The 24,677-nt window shown below is 36.3% G+C and overlaps 1 protein-coding gene across 9 annotated transcripts in view; it reads left to right on the top strand.

The window, feature by feature from the left end:
* Nucleotides 1–24,677, top strand: part of LOC115214001 (apoptosis-stimulating of p53 protein 2) — a 210,716-nt gene that overhangs the window by 168,426 nt on the left and 17,613 nt on the right. For 5 of the 9 annotated variants that reach the window (XM_029783010.2, XM_036504936.1, XM_036504938.1 and 2 more), the window contains 2 exons: nt 10,168–10,203; nt 20,602–20,878. In XM_029783010.2, coding sequence (XP_029638870.1) covers nt 10,168–10,203; nt 20,602–20,878 — 313 coding nt within the window. The remainder of the gene's footprint in view (nt 1–10,167; nt 10,204–20,601; nt 20,879–24,677) is intronic. The other 4 variants (XM_029783012.2, XM_036504937.1, XM_036504940.1 and 1 more) reach the window with 1 other exon arrangement.

The following is a 24,677-nucleotide window of genomic DNA, read 5'->3' as shown; positions in this document are numbered from 1 at the left end:
GACCAGCGTTCTTTTAGAACAACGACTTCATGGCTTGAAGACACCAAAACAGAAATGGCTAAGAAAGCCCGAATTGGCATCTATAAGGGAAGTAACTCTCTAAAAATGCTTATATAGTTATTTCCCTTACAAACCCGAGCAACGCCGGGCGATACTGCTAGTATAAGATAAAAAAAACCAAGGCTGTATAGATATTAGAGTATTTATAAATAGAAAATCTTACAGCTGTTTCTAGGATATTAATTAATAATATCCCTTCATTAGAGACGGTGTGAGAGGAAAAGTTAAGTCATAGTTAGTTTATTACGCAAAAGATTCTTATATACAAACGCTGACATAGAACCAACGTTGAACCCTTTATTCGCAATATTACTGAATCTGGAACTTAACTATGGTCTGTCTATAGCACTTATTCAGCATTACCTGACACCTTTGGGTCTCAATGACACCATTATCTCTTATATATATATATATATATATGTATATTATATACACACACACTTACACTCTAAATGTTTGTATCCCCTGCTTTCCTATCTGATCTTTGTATTTTATAGGTTTGATTTTTTAAAATTACTATTTACATTAGGTGGGGACATTCAGTTTGCCAATTTACATTAAAATATGAATTGTTGCACAAGCTATTCTGATTTATGACTTTTTTAGTGTATTTTATCTATTTTTTTTTCTAAACAATAACTATTTACTTTGTAGAGAACATTTTTATCCGTGAAATGGGTGTGTCATCTTTTCTAGCTAAACAGTAAGAGTTGATGTCATTGTTTAACCTAGATCAACACTGATTGTGTAGGCTGATAAAAACAAAAAAACCATGAAGCCATAATCTCCTTTGTCCTTTTTGGCTTGTTAGAAGTAACTGGAAAATCTTCCTCAATTGTATCTTGTGTGTGTGTGTGTGTGTGTGTGTGTGTGTCTCTTTTACTTGTTTCAGTCATTTGACTGTGGCCATGTTGGAGCACCACCTTTAGTCGAGCAAATCAACCCCAGGACTTATTCTTTGTAGGCCTAGTACTTATTCTATCGGTCTCTTTTGCCGAACCGCTAAGTTACGGGAACGTAAACATGCCAGCAGCGGTTGTCAAGCGATGTTAGGGCGACAAACACAAACACACACACACACACACACATATATATATATACACATATATACAACGGGCTTCTTTCAGTTTCTGTCTACCAAATCCACTCACAAGCCTTTGGTCAGCCCGAGGCTATAGTAGAAGACACTTGTCCAAGATGCCACGCAGTGTGACTGAACCTGGAACCATATGGTTGGTAAGCAAGCTACTTACCACACAGCCACTCCTGTGCCTATGATTTATTAAAAGCTGTAACTTCAGATGTTCTGATTTTCATGTTTCTGATCTTTGAATCTTTTATAACTTTTACTTTTTCCATTCATTAGACTGCAGCCATACTGGGGCACCACCTTGAAGGATCTTTATTTTTTTTAAAAACTTTTTGTAAGCCTGGTACTTATTCTATTGGACTCTTTTGCTGAACTGCTAAGTTATGGTGACATAAACACACCACCAATGGTTGTTGAGTGGTGGTGGGGGACAAACACGGACACAAAGACACACACATACATCGTGCTTCTTTTTGACTTCTGTCTACCGAATCCACTCACAAGGCTTTTGTCAGCTTGAGGCTACAGTAGAAGACATTTGCACCTGGTGCCATGCAATGGGACTGAACCTACAGCCATGTGTTTGGGAAACAAGCTTCTTACCATGCAGCCATTCCTGTTTTTTTTTCTTTCAATTCTTTCTTTTTCTTGCTTTGTATGTGCAAACATGTATACCCTCATATATAGATATAGCAAGTGTGTGTGTGTGTGTGTTTGCATGTGCTAAAGTTCCTAAAATGAATATGGATTTTTTAAAAGATTTATCTTAATTTACTATATGCATTGACACATGTTCATACATACATACATACATACACACACTATTCTAATTGTGATCCAGTGTTGTGATGTGAGAAAGATGCTCTAAATATTGCTGCCTATAAGGTGTGTGTCCTTAGTATGCTACTTTATGGCACTGAAATGTGGAGCCTCTACTCCAGACAGGAACAGTGTCTCAATGTCTTCCGCCTTCCTAATTTGAGACGCATCTTGGATATTAAGTGGACTAACCACATCACTGACACCAAAGTCCTCGACTGTGCCAAGATACCCACCAGCACCATCTACACTGGCTCAGTTATGTATATCATATGCCGGACAGAAGGATCCTAAAAGACCTCCTCTATGGGGAATTGGCCACTAGCGCAAAAGCATGAAGTCACTTGATCTGGATGTCCTAAGATGAGAAGAGGTTGCAAATGATTGCCTACACTGGAAACAAATGCTGCGAAAGAGGATGAAGCAAGTGGAAGAAAACAGGAACTCACCATCAAAGAAAAGCGCACTCGATGGAAGGAAAAACTAGTAGTGCCGGCAGAGAGCTTCTTCAAATGCACTCACTGCATGTGTGACTGCCACTCCTGTGTGGGCTTGTATGGCCACAACAAACACTGTACCACCATCAGCAGCTGACACGATTTCTTTGGGTGCAGATCCATAGCTTCTTGAGACTGATGGATGCTTGCTACTACTATACACACACACACCAGGCTTCTTTCAGTTTCCACCTTTCAGTTTCCACCCATCAACAAATCAAATCCACTCACAAAGCTTTATCCAAGATGCCATGTGATTGGGTAGCAAGCTTCTTACACAGAGCCATACCTGTGCGCACACACACACACACACACACACACACTTATATCAATCACCTTGGTATAGTTCCCTGTTTTTCTATTTTAGTAATTAATTCACTAACTACTCTGCTCCACCTTGACACAGCAAATGCAATGTTAGCAAACATTTAAAATTATTTCTTATGAAATCATTCAACATTGGATGTTTTCCATCGTACTGCTTTTTTCCTATTTTCTCTTTCCCCTCAATATGTGTGTATATATATATATATATATATATATGTATGTATGTATGTATGTATGTATATGTATGTATGTATGTATATGTGTGTGTATGTATATGTATGTATGTATGTATGTATGCATATGTATGTATATATATATGATTATGTATATATATATATATATATGTATATATTTGCCAGCCTCGTCTGGCACCTGTGCCGGTGGCACGTAAAAAGCACCCACTACACTCACGGAGTGGTTGGCGTTAGGAAGGGCATCCAGCCGTAGAAACATTGCCAGATCAGACTGGGTCTGGTGCAGCCTTCTGGCTTCCGAGACCCCAGTTGAACCATCCAATCCATGCTAGCATGGAAAGCTGACACTAAATGAAGATGATGATGATGATTATATATATATATATATATATATATATATATATATATATTATATATATACATACACACACTCCTTGCAGGGTAATCTAAGATCGTCTATTAAAACTTAACTATTTGCTGCAACCTGATCCTACAGTTGCTGTTGTCGTAGACAGTGAATAGCAAATTCATTGAACAAACTGTCATCTACTTCATTGTAATCTATAACTACTGTGTTCTCTTTGTCACCATTGTCTCCTGTTTGTTTACTGTGATGTCACCTTGGTGAATAACATACTTCACACCAATATACACGTGAGATTTTTACCTGCCTAATCAGGTTAGCTATTATGTTCTAGTTAGTTTTCTACCACCTCTTGACTATTTAAACAACACATAAAGGCTGAATCTTTCTCTATATGGTAGTAGGAGGTGGAATACAGCAATAATAAGGAAATGGAACTGATTATTATTGCTTAAAAATGTCTTTTTATTAAGGTTCTTTGACCTTTTAATTGGCACAGGAGCAGACATGGCTGTGTGGTAAAAAGCTTGCTTCCCATCCACATGGTTCCAAGTTCAGTCCCACTGAGCAGCACCTTGAGCAAGTGTCTTCTATTATAGCCTCAAGCCAACCGAAGTCCTTTGAGTGAATTTGGCTGATAGAAACTGAAAAAAGCCTATCATACATACATTTCTATATATATATATAATACAAAAATGGGACAAGAACGCAAAACATCCTGACAGTTAGGTGAAACAAAAAAGGGACAACAAAATATCCAGACAGACGATACAAGGAAAACAAGGACAAATCATTTAGAGTTTTCTATCCTCAGTCAAGTTCCAGATTATATTTGCAATTCCAGCTGGTTATACTTGAGATTGCTCCAATCTGGCCAGCCCCAAGGAAAAAATAAGCTAAGAGCATTACATTTCTTGGAAGAAAGCAGTGAATGTATACAAAAACAATAATGGGAAAAAATACAGAGAAATATTACAAAAATACAAATAACATAACAACAGGTGTCTTTCGACTAAGGATGAATTAAATTAAGCTGGCGTGTGTGGAAGTAAAGCCTTATGGCAGGGACATAAGATTTAACAAGCACAGGAAGGAATATAGATGTTGCACAGACAGTAGTCCAACCAAGAAAGAAAGGTCAGGCCTGGCCGAACACTGGTCACATAGGGAGAGAAGAGAGAGAGGTAGAGGTAGAGGGATAGAAGAATTTAGGAGGGGCGAGAGAAAAATGAAAGAGACACAGTGAAGTGAAAGAGGGAAAGTGAGCATGACGGGAAGGCCAGGAAATGTGAGAGAGGGGGAACGAAAGATTGAAGTGTGAAAGGGCTGATAGAGAGAAGGAAAGAATGAAAGAATACAAATGTATGTATATATATATATATATATGTATATATATATAATATATATATATATATATTATATATATATATATATCTTTGTGTGTTTATATATATATATATATATATCTTTATGTGTGTCTTTGTGTCTGTTTGTCCCCTACCATCACTTCACAGCTGGTGTTGGTGTGTTTACATCCTCATAACTTAGCAGTTTGGCAAGAGAGACGATAGAATAAGTATCAGGCTTAGAAAAATAAGTTCTGGAGTTGATTCATTTGACTAAAAAGCAGTTCTTCACAGTCTAATGACTGAAACAAAATAAAAGATATTTTTGTTGAAATACACTGCTTTTGTTTTAATTTTTAAAATCATGAAGAATTTAGGAAAATAACTGTAATTTTAAAGCTAGTATTTGGAATATTAATAGGTCTAAATTTAGATCACTTTAAAACAGGTCACTTGGATTATAAGCCAAAGATGTTCTCAAACAGGTTGGTATTAAAAAGGTTAACAGAGTGGAACTGTATATAATTGGTGGATTTAACCTCCAGTGAGGAATGAGGAACCTCCATTGTCACTGGAAAGTTCTATTGGAGTTAAAATCCAAATAGGAAGGTGGAAAATTATGATATTGTAAAACATTTAGTCTAGTATTTGTTTGTGGTTTTCAATAGCAACCATCTCTACCAAATAGAAAGGAACCAAGAGCATCATGAACCTATCACTAATGCTCTTATGAAAGGCAGGTTAGTATCAAAGGGGTTATTCACTGTGTCTGTTTTAAGATGATAGGTGTTAAATGAGGGAAATTTGATTGCTATTTTTAATGTTAGGCGGCGAGCTGGCAGAAACGTTACCACGCCAACGAAATGCGTAGCCGTATTTTGTCTGGCGTTACGTTCTGAGTTCAAATTCCGCCGAGGTCGACTTTGCCTTTCATCCTTTCGGGGTCGATAGATTAAGTACCAGTTACGCACTGGGGTCGATGTAATCAACTTGATCCGTTTGTCTATCCTTGTTTGTCCCCTCTGTGTTTAGCCCCTTGTGGGTAGTAAAGAATAATATTTTTAATGTTAAGTGATTACATAATAGATAGATTTCCTTAATATTTTGTGAAAGTCCATTCATTGGAGTGCATTTGTAATTCAAACAGCCAAACTTTCTTAATGTAAAGGGAACAAATTTATGGGATACTTGGTCACAAGAGATTGTTGTCATTAAAGCAATGTTTAGAAACTACTCTTTATAAAGCAGCCAAGCATGTAGGAAGAAGGAAGCAGATTCAAGGACTATGCTGTTTGCTTTGTCTTCCTGTTTACATGCTTAAAGACAGGCTGGTATTATAGCTTGTAAGAAGTTCCCACGACAAATTCATTTGTTTAAAGTCTTTTGAAACCATTTTGTGATCTCAATGTATTTAGTCAGAAACTATAAATATCTCGTGTATAATGAAGCTGCCAGTAATTTTATTATTATTATTATTATGATAATGATGATGATGACTAATGTTTAATAATCCTTCAGGTTTATGTCAACTAGAAATGTATTATTCAACATGTATATTATTGTCTACTATTGTTTGGTTAGGATAGTGTAGCCCTCTTTGGCTTACTATTGTCATCATTATTCAGTCCCAGATCAGTCTCCAGCAAGTAGACTTGTAACCAAAGGCATTCCAGCCATGGCCATTTTATATTTTTCTCAGATATAGTGCCTCGATGACTATATTGCCTATGTGTTCTCATTTTCACAGGAGTGTACATTGTATGTAAAACTTGGTTGCTATTTCTAGCAAAATGGTACATTCATTGAGCTCCAAGTCAGTTCTGATTAAGAATATCTATGGTTAGATATGTTCCAACCAAAGTCCACCTATCCTTTTTTGCTTCAGGCATAGTGTACTGAGGACTATATTTTCTAACGTGTCTTTGTTTTTTCTAAAAAAAACTAGTGTAATTTTAAGGAGGTTTGGCTGTTTTCTCTAGCAAGTTAAATATCCTTGTAGATACTCTCTAGTTGACTCCTGTTCAAATGACATATTGGACTCTAACAGTAACTGGTATGTGCTAGTCTGTCCTGTATCTATGCTGTGACCAACAATTTGTCTGAAAGCTGTCCACAGTTAGCAACCACCAGTGAAACTAAGTGGGAGGAGCAACCAACAGAGCAGGTGTATGCCAGCTGCCATAGGCCCAAAGATCATGTTTAACCTGTTATCACACCTTTTAATTACTTGTATTACCATTGAATTGCTATAGTGATCAGTTAGATTTCTGAGTTCATTCCATAGTATTCTTTTAGTCTTGTTTCAGTCATTTCACTGTGGCAATACTGGAGCCCCACCTTAAAGTGTTTTGGTCAAAGAAATCAACCACAGGACTTATTCTTTATAAGCCTAGTACTTATTCTATTGGTCTTTTTTGCCAAACTACTAACTTACAGAGATATAAACACACCAGCATCAGTTGTCAAGTGATAATGGGAGGGGCAAACACAAAGACACATAAATATATATATATATATATCAGGTCATCCCATAAGTTCTGTCCAAATTTTGAATAAAGAAAACAAGTGATCAGATGTTATATTTAATTGTAATTTAATCATCAATGTACTTTCCCTGCTTATCTACAACTCCCTTCCATTTATTTACAATCTCATCAATGTAAAACTCTTTTGGTTTCCAAGCGAAGAACTCTGAAATGTCAGTTTCGACCTCCTCCTGGCTTGCGAAAGTTATGTCCCCCAAATGAGTTAGTAAACTACGAAACAAATGGTAGTCTGTAGGAACAAGGTCAGGTGAATAAGGTGGATGGGGAATTTTTTCCCAACCAAGCTCTTCGATCTTCTGTGATGTGATCTTTGCAGTGTGGGGTTGTGCATTGTCCTGATGAAACATCACTCCTTTTCAATTCACTAAAGCAGGTCTTTTTTTTTTACTTCAAAGCTTGGTTCAAATGCTCTAATTGCTGACAGTAGACTTGAGCATTAATTGTTGCATTAGGTGGTAACAATTCAAAGTAAATTACTCCTTTGCAATCCCACCAGATAGAGAGAAGAACCTTTTTTCCATGAAGTTCCCTTCTTGGTTGTGGTTGAGCTTTTTCTCTTTTACCAAGCCACTGTTTATGACATTTAGCATTTCGATAGAAGATCCATTTTCTGTCACCGGTCAGAAGTCTATCCAAAAAGGGTGAAATGAGTTTGCGAGAATGGAGAGAAGAGCAGATGTCAACTCGGGATTTGCGGTTGATTTCGGACAATTCATGAGGCACCCATTTTCCAACTTTAGGTACCTTTCCAAGTTGTTGAAGATGACAATGAACAGTTGTATGGTTTGAACTAAGCTTTATCGCCAATTCTTCAACTGATAATGCAGGATTTTCTTCAAGTAATACCTCAAGGAGCTTATCATCAAACTCAACTGGACGTCCTGTTTAACCTTCATCTTCAAGGCTGAAATCTCCACTTTTGAATTTTGCAAGCCATCTTCTGCAAGTTCTTTCATTCAAGCATTCTTTCCCATAAACTGAGTGTATGTTTCGAGTCGCTTCGGCTGTAGAGTTTCCTTTTCTGCACTCATAAAGCATTATATGCCTCAAATGCTCTTTAGATACTTCCATGTTAGAAAGGGTTTTAATCAAAGAAATTTTAATTCTGTTATTCTGTAAAATAATATTTAATTAGTTTAAATGTACACAAATGCATAAAAATGATTTTTAATTTCATTAGACATTCTAAAATACTATTAAATTTCATTCAATTTAAAAAAAGGTAAAATTGGACAGAACTTATGGGATGACCTGATATATACATATATATACACAACGGGTTTCTTTCAGTTTCTGTCTACCAAATATACTCACAAGGCTTTTTTAATTTTTATTCTTTTGTTTTTTATTATCCTGGTAAGATTTGATATCAGAATCTTATCTGTTGCGTAAATAGCACCAAATACTGTATGACATTTAGTTTTGTGTTCCACAGTTTCTGTTGAGAGATTGTTAATTTCATCATCATTGTTTATACATTTGCTTTTGCATACTCACATGGGTTGGGCAGAATTTTGTTGAGGCAGATTTTCTCCAGTCAGATACCTTTCCTGTTGCCAACCCTCACCCATTTCCAAATAAGGTAATATTTCATGGAAGATTGCAAACAAAGAACACCTTTCATTTCTGACTATCACACAATGTCAAAGCAAAAAGACACATTCTCTCACTTACTCACTCTCACAATCATACCATATATATATGGTTGGCCCAAGGCTATAATAGAAGACACTTGTCCACATGCATTGAAATTGAACTCAGAGCCATGTGGTTGAGAAGCAAGCTTCTCACATCACAAATTCAAATCTGGAGTTTCAAGTATTTTAGTCTTTTTTTTTTTTTAAAGTTCTGTTATATATTTGTATAGTCAAGCAGTTGACACCTCTCACTTGCACTGTCTAGCTTATTCCACCTGAATCCATTTTAGATTCTGAACTAAAGTTAAAAGAAGGCCTGTAGAAGAATTAACAAATATTATTGATAGGTATGGTAGAAGAGAATCTAAGTAATCTGTTTTCACTACTACTACTAAATAATAATGATAATAATATTATCAATGGCAATTGGTTTCAAATTTTGGCTTATGACCAGCAATTTTAGGAGGAGAAGGGGTAAGTTTGTTACATTGATCCTTGTGTTAAACTGGTGCTAATTTTATCAACACTGAAAGTATAATAGGCAAAGTTAACCTTGATAGGATTTGATCCTGAAACATACAAGGTTGGAACAAATGTAGCATTACATTTCTTTTTCTGCTGTTCTATCAATTCTGCTAGCTCTCTATAATAATGATATTGTTATTGTAGTACACCCATTCAACAAACTAATTACGAAAATTAGTGATAACTGTACAAGTCAATTATAAGTATTTGAGTATTCTAATGGTTTATACACACACATACACACACACACACACTCAAGGGGGTGCTGCAAAGTTCCTGGCTTTAAGGATATCGCAAATGACCTGATTGAAGGCCTATCCTACCAAGTTCTTTTGCAGGGCTTAGAAAAAAAACTGAGGGGCCATTGCAATAAGTGTGTGAATCCAAGAGGGGGATATGTGGAATAAAATCATAATTAACTGATCCCCTTGTATTTTCTTTTACCCAAAGTCAGGAACTCTTCAGCACATCCTTGTGTTTGTATATATATATACATACATATATATATATATATATACACACACACATATATATATATATATATATACACACACACACACATATATATACACACACACACACACACACACACACACACCACACATATATATATATATATATATATATATATATATATACACACACACACACACACACACACACACATATATATATATAAGTCTCCAAATCTCTCGTTCTTTTGTCTCTACTTTGATGATCCAGCCTGATGCCTTATTGCCATTCTTTTATCTCTTTTTCCAGCTCCACCCCAATTACTCTCACCCACTCCTGTATGAGGTGAGTAGCCATGTATATCCTTTACAACAGGTGCCTTTTGTGTGTCACTAGCCACAACCAAGATTTCACTTAGCTTGGCATGTCTTCTCAAGCACAGCAAATTGCCAGAAGTCTAGATCACTTGTAATCACCTACGTATATTTACTTACCTAATACATATATAATGCTGCCCAGTTCAAAATGATCGACGGGTCAAAATGAACCACAGCCTGCTCAGTTCAAAATGCTCTAAAACCTGGTACTAATCCTTGGCCCAGTGGTTAGGGTCACTGTTGCAGTATATTGTATACCTTGATGTATAAGGCCAGGGAAAGATTCACCTGCTGACACCACTACCACTTCCCTACAACTATTTCCCTACATCTACTCTAGATAAATGGCTCTTGTGGCAATGAATTGGGTGTTTCCACTCACAAAAGCTCAATAAGCTAGATATTTATATTCTTTTCTAGTCTAGGCACAAACAAATACTAGACTAAATGTTTTACAATATCATAATTTTCCACCTTCCTATTTGAATTTTAACCCCAATAGAACTTTCCAGTGACAATTGAGATTCCTCATTCCTCACTGGAGGTTAAATCCACCAATTATATACAGTTCCACTCTGTTAACCTTTTTAATACCAAAAATTTTGGTTGATTAGATCAACCCTAGTATGCAACTGGTACTTAATTTATCAATCCCGAAAAGAAGAAAGGCGAAGTCAACCTTGATGGAATTTGAACTCAGAACATAAAGACAGGCAAAATACTGCTAAGCATTTCACCCAGCGTGCTAACGTTTCTGCCAGCTCTGACTATGATGCCATATACTCACACTCACCCGGTCATTCTCTCAGCTATCTATCAAGACCCACTTACTCTTATTCACTCCCTCATCCACTTACACTCAAGTAACTGTTCGCCCACTCTGTCAACTATTCACTCATTCACACTCACATACATTTATGCATGCATGCAAAATCACATGCATATATGTGCTCACACAATTACAAAACCTGAGCACTTTCACTCTCATACACAACACACACATACACCACCCACACTCATACACGAGCATTTTATAATCCTAGTATTGATTTCTTTAGTGACATGTTTACATTAGTCATTAATTGATCCTATAGAGATAGTTAGTTATACTCTTGTGGCACTCTTCTAGTTTTGTTCTCCTCCTCCTACCACCACACTCCACTGAGTGAACCAAAGGTAATAGTTCTATCCCCACTCCCTCCACTCATACACATTGTTCTGTTTTTCATAGCTTACTTATATACACATGGGTGGTCTAACTAAACTATTCATTCCCAGCCAACATTCACAAACTCCTACTATTATAACATATCTACTGTCACCACTGCCTTATTGTGTACCTGAATCACCACCATTACCTCTGCCATTCTACTTCTTACCTGACACACTTTATTCATACACCTTCCTCATTCATCATAGATTATAAGTACTATAAAAAAAAAGTTTTACAGAACTATTCATAGAACATGTATCTAATCCACTGTATATGGCCCTAGATCTGCTCTGTAGTCAAAAATGTTCCAGTAGGGACCATTCTGCCTTATTCTCACTTATTGTATGTAGTAGACCACATTATTTAATTTGTCATTCTTTTTAAAGATAGTAAGATGTGATTTGAAAGAGATTTGACTGTTATTTCTTGCTGCTCAAACATGTGAATAGAGGCTCCTTTGATTCAGTCTTCATTTAAATTTTTATACATTTAGTATCATATAAACAGTGCAGTAGCTTATAAATAATTCTGGTTATGACCCAGATCAGCACTGATTAAGCAAACTAACGATTTGTTTCTGTTGTGACCATCAATTTCTGACATAGTGTATCTAGGACTACATTATCCAGTGTCCTGCTTTTTCTTAAATGGTAAGGTGTGATTTAAGGGAAAATCTAGTTACTATTTCTTGTAGGTTTCACAACCATCAATGAGGTTTTCTCTTGGATCAGTTTTATTGTTGCCCTCTTGTGTGGTGATCTTGATACTTGTTACCTTGTTAAACAATACCACTGGCTACTTGGATGCCTTTAGCAGATGTTGCCCAGCCAGGTTTTCTCACTCAGTTGCCTCTTTGCTTTTTTTTTTTCTTTCCCTTAAAGAAATTGATCTTCAGATGGCCAGACCAAGCATTCTCTACTTCACTCTCACAAGTCTCCTCTACCTGATTCAACATGGCAGGCATAGCTGTGTGGTAAGAAGCTTGCTTCCCAACCACATGGTTCTGGATTCTATCCCACTACTTGACACCTTGGGCAAGTGTCTTCTCCCATAGCCTCCAGCTGAGCAAAGGCTTGTGAGTGGATTCAGTAAGCAGAAGCTGAAAGAAGCCTAATGTATATTTTATATATATATATATATATATATATATATATGTATGTATGTGCCAGTGGCACGTAAAAAGCACCATTCGATCGTGGCCGTTTGCCAGCCTCGTCTGGCACCTGTGCCGATGGCACGTAAAAAGCACCCACTACACTCACGGAGTGGTTAGCGTTAGGAAGGGCATCCAGCCATAGAAACATTGCCAGATCAGACTGGGCCTGGTGCAGCCTTCTGGCTTCCCAGACCCCAGTTGAACCGTTCAACCCATGCTAGCATGGAAAGCAGACGCTAAACGAAGATGATGATGATATATGTGATGTGTGTGTGTGTGTCTTAGCGTCTGGTCCCCACAACCATCACTGCTTCACAACCAGTGTTGGTGTGCTTACATCCCTGTAACTTAGCAGTTCAGCAAAAATGAAGCTTAACAAAAAAAGAAAACAAAAATGTACTGGAGTTGATTCATTTGACTAAAAAATTTTCAAGGCAGTACCCCAACATGGCTGCAGGCTAATGATTAAAACAAGTAAGGTGAAGAAAGACTAGTCCCACTCTCCACTTCTCATCTCAATAAACTAAAAAACAGAGAGTGGTTGAGGAGTTAGTTTTCTAATTTATGGTACTGCTTTGGAACAATTGGATCTTTGTTATTCATTCAGTAACTTGGCATGTCAACTAATTAATTGCCTTTGGTCAATATATGTAGCTTTCATTTATTCTTCTAGCTAATTTTGTCTGTGATAATTTTGAAATTTACTTCTCCAATTCTCTTAATTATTTTTGTGGTGAGTATTTTAATTAAATCTAGTCTACGACCTAATTCTTGATACCTTACTAATGCTTTTATAAAAAGTACGTAGTGTATGGAAGTCTGTAAGTTTATTTTTTTTTAAATAAACCTTAATTTACAACAAATGAGTTGCTGTCTCAACACAGTTTTAAATAATAAATATGGTGCTTCATTCTGAGGATCTTGATAGCTTTTGTGAAACCTTTTGAATCTCTTCACCTCTCAGTTCAACGGGTACTCTGATTGATCCAATTGAAATAATTACTAGAATTGATTTCATTAACCCTTCCCTCCCTCCCACATAAGGTAAGGTCTTGTGGTTATGTTGGAAATTATATGTATAGGCATGGCTGTATAGTTGATATTACTTTGCAACTACATGGCATCTGATTTGAGTCCATTGAACAGCACCTTGGGTAAGTATCTTCTACTATACCCTCAGGTGAACCAAAGTCTTGTGATTAAAATTTGGTGGACTCTAGTTCGTACACCACTACAAACCATATATATATATATATATATATATATACACATATCCATGCACAGATTTTATATATTAAGAAAAAGGAGGTAGTCAGATTATTGGATAAATATTATCACTTTCATCTTGTTTCCAAGACTCATCAGATATAATATTTTACAGAAAATTTTATGCCTTTTATATAAATCTGGAAGAGAATATTATTTGTATGTGTCTGTATGTATATCATCATTTAATATTTGTCTTTCATGCATGCTGGCATACATTGAATGGTTTGACAAGAACTGACATGTTGAAGGGTTGCATTGTGCTCCAGTGTCTACTTTGCCCTGTTTTCTATGGTTGCATGCCCTTCTTAACACTGTATAGGCATGGCCCTGTGGTTAAGAAGTTTGCATCTTGTGGTTTAATGTTCTTACTGCATGGCATTGCAGGTAGGTGTCTTCTCCTATGGTCTTAGATTGATCAATGCCTTGGGAGTGGAATTGCTATACAGATCAGAATCGTTTTGTGTGTGTCTGTGTGGGTATCCTTCTTCTTGTCTTGATGTTGTTTGCCCACTGCATAAAAACAAGATCACTGTCCATACAAATGGTGCCATTATTTATCATCTTCAATGAAAACATGTCTAGCTAGTGAATTGTTTATTTGAAGGACCAGAAGAAATAATGCCTTACTTGGAAACAGGTTAGGTTTGATAAGAAATGCAGTTGGCTGTAGAAAAGCTGTTCCAGTAAGTTTCCTCTGAGCCATGCCAGCATAGTAAAAGGGTAATTTAAATGACAAATGATATAGGGATTGGATTTTCTTTTAAAATTATATTTGAAATGTTGATGATAGGTGTAGGAGTGGCTGTGTGGTAAGTAGCTTGCTTATGAACCACATGGTTCCAGGTTCAGTCCCACTGGGTAGCACCTTGGGCAAGTGTCTTCTACTATAGCCTAAGGCTGACCATTTAGATTTGGTAGATGGAAACTCAAAGAAGCCCATCATATATATGTATGTATGTGTATCTGTATCCCCCCAACATCGCTTGACAACTGATGCTGGTGTGTTTACATTCCCGTAACTTAGCGGTTTGGCAAAAGAGATTGACAGAATAAGTACTAGGCTTACAAAGAATAAGTCCTGGGGTCGATTTGCTCGACTAAAGGTGGTGCTCCAGCATGGCCACAGTCAAATGACTGAAACAAGTAAAAGTATAGTTTAGGGAAGTTGACTTTTCCAGACAAAATGCTACCCCACCTACCCTACAGCTGTTTAGCTTGACTCCAGCTACACTGATCTTGTTAGTTCAAGCAGGGCCTGCAAAAATTATGTGCCCTGCTCATCCTCTCATGGCTAACTCAAAAAAATGGACGAAAACCCTCTCTCAATTCTCCAAATTTCATATTAAATGTGTGGGAAGGTGACTGCATTCAATATTTTATATAAAGTCTTTCCAGAAGATTAACACCAGCTGTGTGTGAAGTATGAAAGGAACTGAGTCACATATTAGAATCTTTGATTATAGAAAAAGATGCAAGTTATATTTTAACTATGTTATTTATGAATACTTATTGTTTAGCAGCTTCTATGTTGCCTTATATAAACTAAACACAGAAGTTATCTCTTTGGACATGCTTTAGTATATTAGACTCCATCTTATTGTAAATTTGATATAAATTAAAGAAAGAAGATAGCTGTGTTCACTGCTTCTGCCAGCTTATATGAAACAAGATCCTATAGAATCTTTTAAAATCTCCTCTTTCTCCTGCTTTCCTATTTAATCTCTTCAAATCCACCACTACTCCCAATACATGTCAACAGCATTTTTACTTGGTTAATCCTTAATGAATCATGAGGATCCATGTGATTAGTATTTGTTTAGCACTGAACAGGTGGGAGATAAATCTTCCACTGAAATGAAGTTTTATCTAAACACAGAAATTTTGTCAAAATTCGCTTAGAGAGAAACTGAGTTGATAATATAAACCAGTTACACACTCATCAATTTTACATTGCTGCCACTGTTTACAGCAATTTACTATCCTTAGATTTCATGAATTGATGGTGCTCTCTTTGATCCACAGTTTTTCAGCTCTGGTGTGCCCCAAAGTTTAGTTATCCTCAAAACTCTTCCTTGTATATATCACTGGCCCACTTGCCATTACCATCAATACTCACTCATATGTAGATGATATCACCACTTCTTTCCTTTTTACCTTTCCCTTTTAAGCATCATCCACATCCACTGTGGACACCCTGTAACAAACTTACACTGCCTCCATAGATAGAGACCTCAAAAATACTCTCAGACCAATATTTACCTCTATTTACTGCACAGAGATTCAGTCACTACATATAAACAAAACATTGTCACCCTTAAACATGAACAACATGCTACTAAAACCTTCAGAGTTATGACAAATGCTAGACCTGGTCATCACTGAATCTCTCATTTGGCTAACAGACATATGCAATATAACAAAAACTACAATACATAAGACTGGCTTTCTACACTTAGGTTTTGAAATAGTCAAGTCTATCTCTCCTTTTCCCTTCCATTCTGTAAATGTAAATTTAGGTTGGAAGGTGAGGGACTGTGTCACTGTAGACCAGTGCTTCTCAAACTATCTGATGTGGCATACTGGCAGTTTTTTTTCTTCCCCACCAATGTTCTAGGGACTGTCCCTAGAACATTGGTGGGGAAATATTAATTTATACTGGAAACAATATATATAATGAATATAATAATAGTTGACAATTTTTTTTATCTTATACTAGCACTATGACCTGGTGATGCCAGTTCATAGTGCTAGTGCATTTATATACAGCTGCGTGCGTGCGTGCACACATACACGCGAGTACTGTCCAAATCTCCAACCAATCACATACAGCTAGCTGGTATTCAATTGGTGTATCAAGTTTCGGGCATTTTGATTGGGTTTTGGATAGAAAATTCATGAAAAAAGTCACTTCTATTGATTTTTTTAATGGCTTTGCAGGGTGACTGGGGAAATGTAATGATGTGCATGACCACCCTTGGACGGTTTTGAATGACCATAGAAAGTGCGAGCTCTCTAACTGAAAAATTGTGGATTTGTATAAAGGACACACACACACACACAGACAGACATTTTGCCATTTAAATATAGAGAGATTTATTTTGTAAACAAATAATACAATAATGCATAACCATTTTATAATGTTTCTTTTCTGGAAACTCGCCACGTACCAGCTGAAGACTATCTGACAAATTTTGCTTTCTGTATTTGGTTTGTAAGATTCTCGATTCGTTGAAACAAATCTTGTGTTTTGTTGATGTATTTCACTAAAATTAAAACCCTGTTGTTTTAGTTCTTATAAACAAAGGGGTTTAAAATTTGTTGTTTAAGTTCCATTAATCATATTGATAAATTAATAGTAATAATAAAAAGAAATGCTGCATATTGTATTATGCAGATGCTTGTAATCATTCATAAAGGTGCCTATAATTTACCAAACTACCAACATTGCCCCATTGTCAGTCATTGAGATACTATGCGCACACACATACACCATTACATAATATTTATATAGAGCAAGGTCGCTGTCAGTGCCACTGGACTGGGTCCTGTGTAGGTGGCACATAAAAAGCACCATTTCAGCGTGGCCGTTGGCAGTACTGCCTGACTGGCCCTCATGCCAGTGGCACGTAAAAGCACCCACTACACTGTCGGAGTGGTTGGCATTAGGAAGGGCATCCAGCTGTAGAAACTCTGCCAGATCAGATTGGAGCCTGGTGCAGCCATCTGGGTCGCCAGCCCTCAGTCAAATCGTTCAACCCATGCTAGCATGGAAAGTGGACGTTAAACGACGATGATGATGATGATGATTCTGTAGCTTTCTTCTCTCCTCTGCTTCCACTCCTCTAAGATACAGTTGACATTCTTTACATAGTTTATCATTCAACTTTCTTATTCACCTAAAGTACTTTTGATTATTTACCTAGTCAGTCACCCAAATTTAAGGTGTTCCACTCAGGGACAGTGCAGGAGTGTCTAGAGTTCTGTTAGAAAATTAATATCTTCTTCCTGTCTTTTTATTTCAAAACTTTCTGCTCTTGCTTTAAAATGATTTTTGGCCTATTATAATTTTGTTACTACAGTTGCACAGCATGATTATTATCTGATGACCTCAATCAGTTTACATTTACGTCATTTACTGCTTTGTATATCTGTTTACGTCACGTGTGACATAAATAGCTCATCGATTAATATAGTAATGATTTTCAACTAGGTTGGGGAATTCTAACCACTTGAATTCATTCCAATGTTGTTACTGGTACTCGTTTCATTACAAAGGGCACATCTCCACTACACCAACATTGCCAGTAGCAGATAAAAGACAGCAAAATCAACTTCTGATGGCATTTTAACTTGATGCTAATACAAGTAATGCCAATTGGACTACACTCACGGAGTGGTTGGTCTACTACACTCATGGAGTGGTTGGCATTAGGAAGGGCATCCAGCTGTAGAAACACTGCCAGATCAGACTGGAGCCTGGTGCCGCCTCCTGGCTTCCCAGACCCCAGTCGAACCGTCCAACGCATGCTAGCATGGAAAACGGACATTAAACAATGATGGTGATATAAAACCTATGAAATGCTTCATACATTTGGTAAGGTTCAGTGTCAGAATATGACCTCAACTTAACCCAACCCAACAAATACTCAATTAATTTTCATTTTCTACAAAGGGACTCTGCTTGAAATATTCTTATCTCTTTGCATCACACATCTATGTGTGTGTGTGTATTTTGCAAATTTATTTAACTACTTTTATATTAACACAGACCATGTTTACTCTCCTTGAAACTAGTTTGTTGGTTTCCTGGCCCTTCAGAATACTGCACTCATCAGGATAACCCCCATTTCCCCATTTTTTGTCAGTCAGAGCAGCAGAACTTTATTGATAAAAGAAAAAAGGAACCATCACATATTAATCTGCATCAATTATACATTTCAGTTCCAGCTAAATTAAAGAAATTTATAATTACCAGGTGTTCAAGCTAAATTTGACAGTCTGTATAAAAGGAAAAAAAAATTGGGGGGTTTCCTGATATCTGAGCTAGGTAGCAATCAGCCCCTTTTGCTATCATTCCCAGGGCACCTATGACAACAGGTATTGTTTTAGTCTTCAGGTTCCACATTTTGCTCATTACTATTTCAAGATCTTTATACTTGCTCAGTTTATTTCAAGATCTTTATAATTGCTCAGTTCATTATTGTTGTTGTTCTTCTCCTCCTCCTCCTCCTCCTCATCATCATCATCATCATTACCATCATCATTATTATTATTATTATTATGTGCCCTGATGCAATACCAGGCAGTGGCTCTCATGGCTTCCACTATGTCAATGGAGGAAGGTAGATAGCAGAATTGGTAAATGATTTGACAAAATGTTTTTGCTGTATTTAGCTACATACCTTTGTGTTTGGAGTTCAATTCTGCTGGAATCAGTTTTTGCTTTTCTTCCTTTTAATTGGGAGTTATTCAATACGCTGTTCTCCCCTCCAAATTTTTTCCCATGTATCTATGTAAGAAATAATTAAACTGGATTTAAGATATCTATTTTTCTCTCATAGTTAGAAAGCATTCTAGTTTGAAGTAGCAACAATTTAAAACTCAAACAGTTCGTTAATCACAAAATTAACCCTAACCCTAATTACGAATGAACTGTCATATTTGCTCACATAGAACAATTATTGCCCATATCGGAGACAATGAAAGAAATTCTAATCACATTTTATTGTCCTCAGTGTACTGCAGGTAACAGAGCCGATTACAGATTCATAAAGATCTGAGATTATATACGATTGACTCTATCTTAATCCACTTAATCTAATAACAAACTATTGTTTAATAAGCTTTCTAATAAATTGTGCAGCACCTCAATGAACTTTGGAATATTAGCTGCTAATTTACTCTTCTCTTAGTGCCCATCATTGTCTTTCTCTCTCTATCTCTCTCTTACTTCCACTCACTCTTTTAATCTCTCTCATGAACACTATACCAATCTACCTACTGGCCTACCCTGCTTACTGTTTTCTATCTTATATCTTCTTTCTCTCTTTAATCTTTATTAATGAGAAGACAAAATAGAATCAGTATTCATATAATTCTTCTTTATCTTCACCATGATACTGGACAATTTGCTTCAGAATAGAAATGTCTGCTGTCTCATCAACAATGAGAAAATTTTGTCACCTTCAGCTTAGATACAGAGTTGAATTCACTGTTCACCTAAAAAAAAAGAGCTCTTAGTCCTTTCAGTTCTACCAAGCTTTATATCCTTTACTAATTTTGAATTTGGATAATCTTGGCTATGAAGCCTAAATAATTTATTCACTGATTCCTATAAATAAGTCAGAACTCTTGTTAGACTCTTGCGGTGGTTTTCACTGAAGAGACACAATAAAGTTGAAACACCATGGTGTCTCAAAGTCTCCTTACATCAGTGAATCATATGTCTAAAGAGAAGACATATTCTCCAATGATAGAAAACAATGGCAGTCAACACATTCATGTTTAAATCTACCAGAACGTATTGAGAATGAATAGATTATGTTATTGTTTGGATTCTCACTATTCTAGCATGCTTTTGATCACATTTGTTCAGTCAGAGCATACGTGAGGCAAAAAATGTAATTTGTATTGTCTTAGAACTAACATATGAATTGTTCTGTTTTCCTACTTACATCTGCCTTACTTAAAAAAGTATATTTACAATGAAATGTTTGACTCTTTTATAGCTGCCACATGGTGGAGTGGATATGACATTTGGAGAACTACAAGAGATTTCTGCTCATCAGCAGAGAGAGCTGGAGGCACAACAAAAAATCTTGCTAACCAAAGAGCAGCGCTTGAAGTACTTACGGAATCAAGATGCTCAACACCAACAAACGATTGCCGAGAATGACCAGCTTCGGAAACTTCGTGAGAGGGTTGAATCCCAAGAATTGAAACTGAAGAAATTAAAAGCTCTGAAAGGTCAAGCTGAACAACAGAAGCTGAACAATGGCAATCTAAGTGAGTACTTCTGATCAGAATTGGTATTTGTTGCTTCAGTTTCATTGGTATCATAACATTATGGAGAAACCATAAGTTCAAGGGTGATGGTTTGTTTATAATTTTCAGAAGAAACTTTACATTTGTGTGTGTGTGTGTTCCTCTTTTTTGTTTCAGTCATTTGACTGTGGCCATGCTGGAGCACCGCCTTTAGTCGAAAAAATCAACCCCAGGAATTACTCTTTGTAAGCCTAGTACTTATTCTATCGGTCTCTTTTGCTAAACCGCTAAGTTATGGGGATGTAAACACACCAGCATTGGTTGTTAAGTGATGTAGGGGGAACAAACACAGACACACAAACATATACACACACATATATATATATATATATATATATATACATACATATACACAACAGGCTCCTTTCAGTATCCATCTGCCAAATCCATTCACAAGGCTTTGGTCGGCCCAAAGCTATAGTAGAAGACACTTGCCCAAGATACCACGCAGTGGAACTGAGCCCGGAACCATGTGGTTCGTAAGTAAGCTACTTACCACACAGCCACTCCTCCGCCTATATATATATATATATATATATATATATATATTGGCCCTCATGCCAGTGGCACATAAAAAGCACCCACTACACTCTCAGAGTGGTTGGCATCAGGAAGGGCATCCAACTGTGAAAACTTTGCCAGATCAGATTAGAGCCTAGTGCAGCCTTCTGGTTTGCCAACCCTCAGTCAAACCATCCAACCCATGCCAGCATGGAAAGCGGATGTTAAACAACAATGAAGATGATGATATATATATATATATATATATATTGTACATGCACACTTACAAAAGAAAGAAATACTAGGGTTGATTTTGTTTTGTTTTTTTACTAAGATTCTTAAAGTTGGTGCCCCAGCATGGCCACAGTCTAACAACTGATTAAACAAGTAAAAGATAAATGATAAAGTCATAATGTAGTTTACTTGGAAGAAATATTGATAGCAAAGAACCAATTGTTACAGGATGGTTTTACTTTTATATTTTTCATGTGTCTTCTGAATTATTCCAGTTTTCTCTCTTCTGTGTATAACACTGTTGCTATTATTGATGCTTGCATCTGTTTCAATACTATACTGAGACATAAAAGAATAATTCATGTCAGTGCTTAAGTAACTAGATTCAGTTGCGCTATTCTCCTCTTTTGTTATGTTCTTCCATTGGAGATAATGATGTAATAGAAATTCATTGACAAAAAGAAAAAAAAATGAAATGGTTGTACCATTGGACTTGATATATAATACTCAGCTTGCTTGTGTCTGCCTGTCCAACTATAGCTTCTATTCCTATATCACAGTCAAGATGAGCCACTTTGGGAGTTGCTCTTTTGTTGGTTGATTTACTAGAAATAGGAGCCAGCTCTTCCTCTAATTATACACAGTAGTGTTGGCAACAGGGCATCCAGAAAATCTGCCTCAGCAAACTGTGTCCAACCCATGCAAGCATGGAAAAGTGGATGTTAAAATGATGATGACAGTTTTAAAAAGTGGACTCATCGGATAATGTAGTACTAGACATGCAATATCTAGTGGGATAGTCATGGCTGGAATACTTTTATTCATAAGTCTGCTTAGTCAAAGCTGACCTGGAGTTCAACAGTAACTACACAATTGGGTGTTCAGAAGTAGCAATGACACTCATCTATTTAAAAATATTAATTGCTCTTGCAATATACAAATATATAAATTCGCCAATCCTATCCCACCCATCTTATAGCCATGGTAAATACATGTACAACAGTAATAATCAATAAAATAAATATTTCCCTTTAATTATCAATAAGAAAATTAATCATTTAGTGATTGTGACCTTTTAGCGACCATCATCTCTTTTGTTAATTTCTAGTCACAGAAAGCAATTTCATTGGTTGTGATATGCATCTCTCATATATTATGCACTGGACCACATTTCTTTCATAGCTGACCTCTGGTCACGTATGGCTGTGTGTTGAAGAAATTCACTTTGCAGTCAGTAGGCTCTGGGTTCAATCTCTTACATTACCCTGGGCTAATGCCTTCAATAACCTAAGATTGACCAATGCCTTATGAGTGGATTTTAGTTGATGTAAACTCTATGCGAGCATGTGTGTGTACTTTACATGCATATATATGTGTGTATGCCAGCACGGAAAAGGGGATGTTAAATAATAATAATGGATTGTGTGTGTAGAGGGAGAGAGAAGAGTAGAGAAATGCAGTAAAAGTTAACAAGAGGGGCAGGATGGGTGTACATACTAGGCTTGGTGGTAGGCAATGAGTAAAAAAATACTACATAAAGTGAGAGACAGAGGAGGAGAGGGAGTAAATGACATAGTATTTATGGGAGGAGCCATAGATGAGAAATTTGTTCAATTTTATTCTAAAGAAATAAATTTGGTTTCCACTTTTGGCAATCAGTATTCATTCCATCATTTTGTATAAGCACCAAGAAATTCAATAAAGGTTAATTTATAATTATTTTATGTACGTTGTATTTCCTGATATTACGCATTGTAGCAAAAATATTCTTCTAAAGTTGCCTGTCGTGTGACAGATAACACTCTACTGTGTGTGTGTGTATACATACATGCATGCATGCATACATACATACATATGAGGTAGCTTTGGTGAAGCATTGTGGTATAACTTTAAAGAGATTTGTAGTGTAAAGCTGGAACAGCATTGTTTTGGCTTTTCATAACAAATCTCTTTAAGATATATAAATATATATATATATATATAATTAATTAATAAGGGTGAGAGAATTAGATACTAATTTAATAGCATATCTATTCAACACCAAGTGGCCTAGTGTAAAAATATTATATATATATATATATATATATATATAAAACTAAAGACTAAGGCTTTTCAATATACATTACTTATGTTATATTTGTCAAAAAGCCCCTTACCTTTGATAATATTAGAAATATAGTTGGAAACCTACAACAGTTCACAATGTAATAAAAAATAAAAAGTAGTGTGAGAATTATTGAGTTTTGTTATGTAATCAAATATTCATTCGATCATCTCATCAGCTTCTACTTATTCAGTTAGTGAAACTGGCTTAACAGTATTATATTGTTTAGTCATGTAGCTACTAATTACTAATATCAATTTACATAAGTTTTTACTTCTTCTTACTTCTCTGTTTTAGATGTGAAGCAGTTACCTTTCGTATTATAATATCTCATTTAGCAATGATGTGCAGCTTAGCTCTCTCTTTTTTTTGTCTCCTCTTTCTTTCCTCTATTTATCCACCCACATTGACCCACCTAGCTGTCCAATAATCCATCCACCCATCATCCTTATGCCCATCCATGTAGCCATCTATCTATCTATCCATCCATCCATCTATCCATCACCCACTAATCTTTATATATAAAACTTAAGTTGTGCGTGTGAGAGTCTGTCTCCTCCGATATAGATTCCTAACTACTCCCACATTTTGCGGTGCAGTTTAACCAAAAGCGGGTATCTTATTGTTGTGGTTCATATTGAGCCCTTCTGGGTATTAGCACGCGTCTACGATGATAAAAAAATTTACCATCATTTTTTCACATTTTTAATGCATTTTTGCTCGGTTTATATAAGGGAAGTAACTCTAAAAATGCTTATATAGTTATTTCCCTTACAAACCCGAGCAACGCCGGGCAATACTGTTAGTTCCTGTGTAAAAGAACAATTACTGTGTTGTGTGTGGTAGTTAAAAGGACATCATTAATGTGATGAGAGAGAGAGCATTTGTTGGGAACAACCACTTTTCCAAATTATTTTCACT

The sequence above is a fragment of the Octopus sinensis genome, linkage group LG7, assembly GCF_006345805.1.
Source record: "Octopus sinensis linkage group LG7, ASM634580v1, whole genome shotgun sequence".
Lineage (NCBI taxonomy): Eukaryota > Metazoa > Mollusca > Cephalopoda > Octopoda > Octopodidae > Octopus > Octopus sinensis.
Note: the sequence above shows the minus strand (reverse complement) of the source record. Positions and strands in the feature narration are given on the sequence as shown.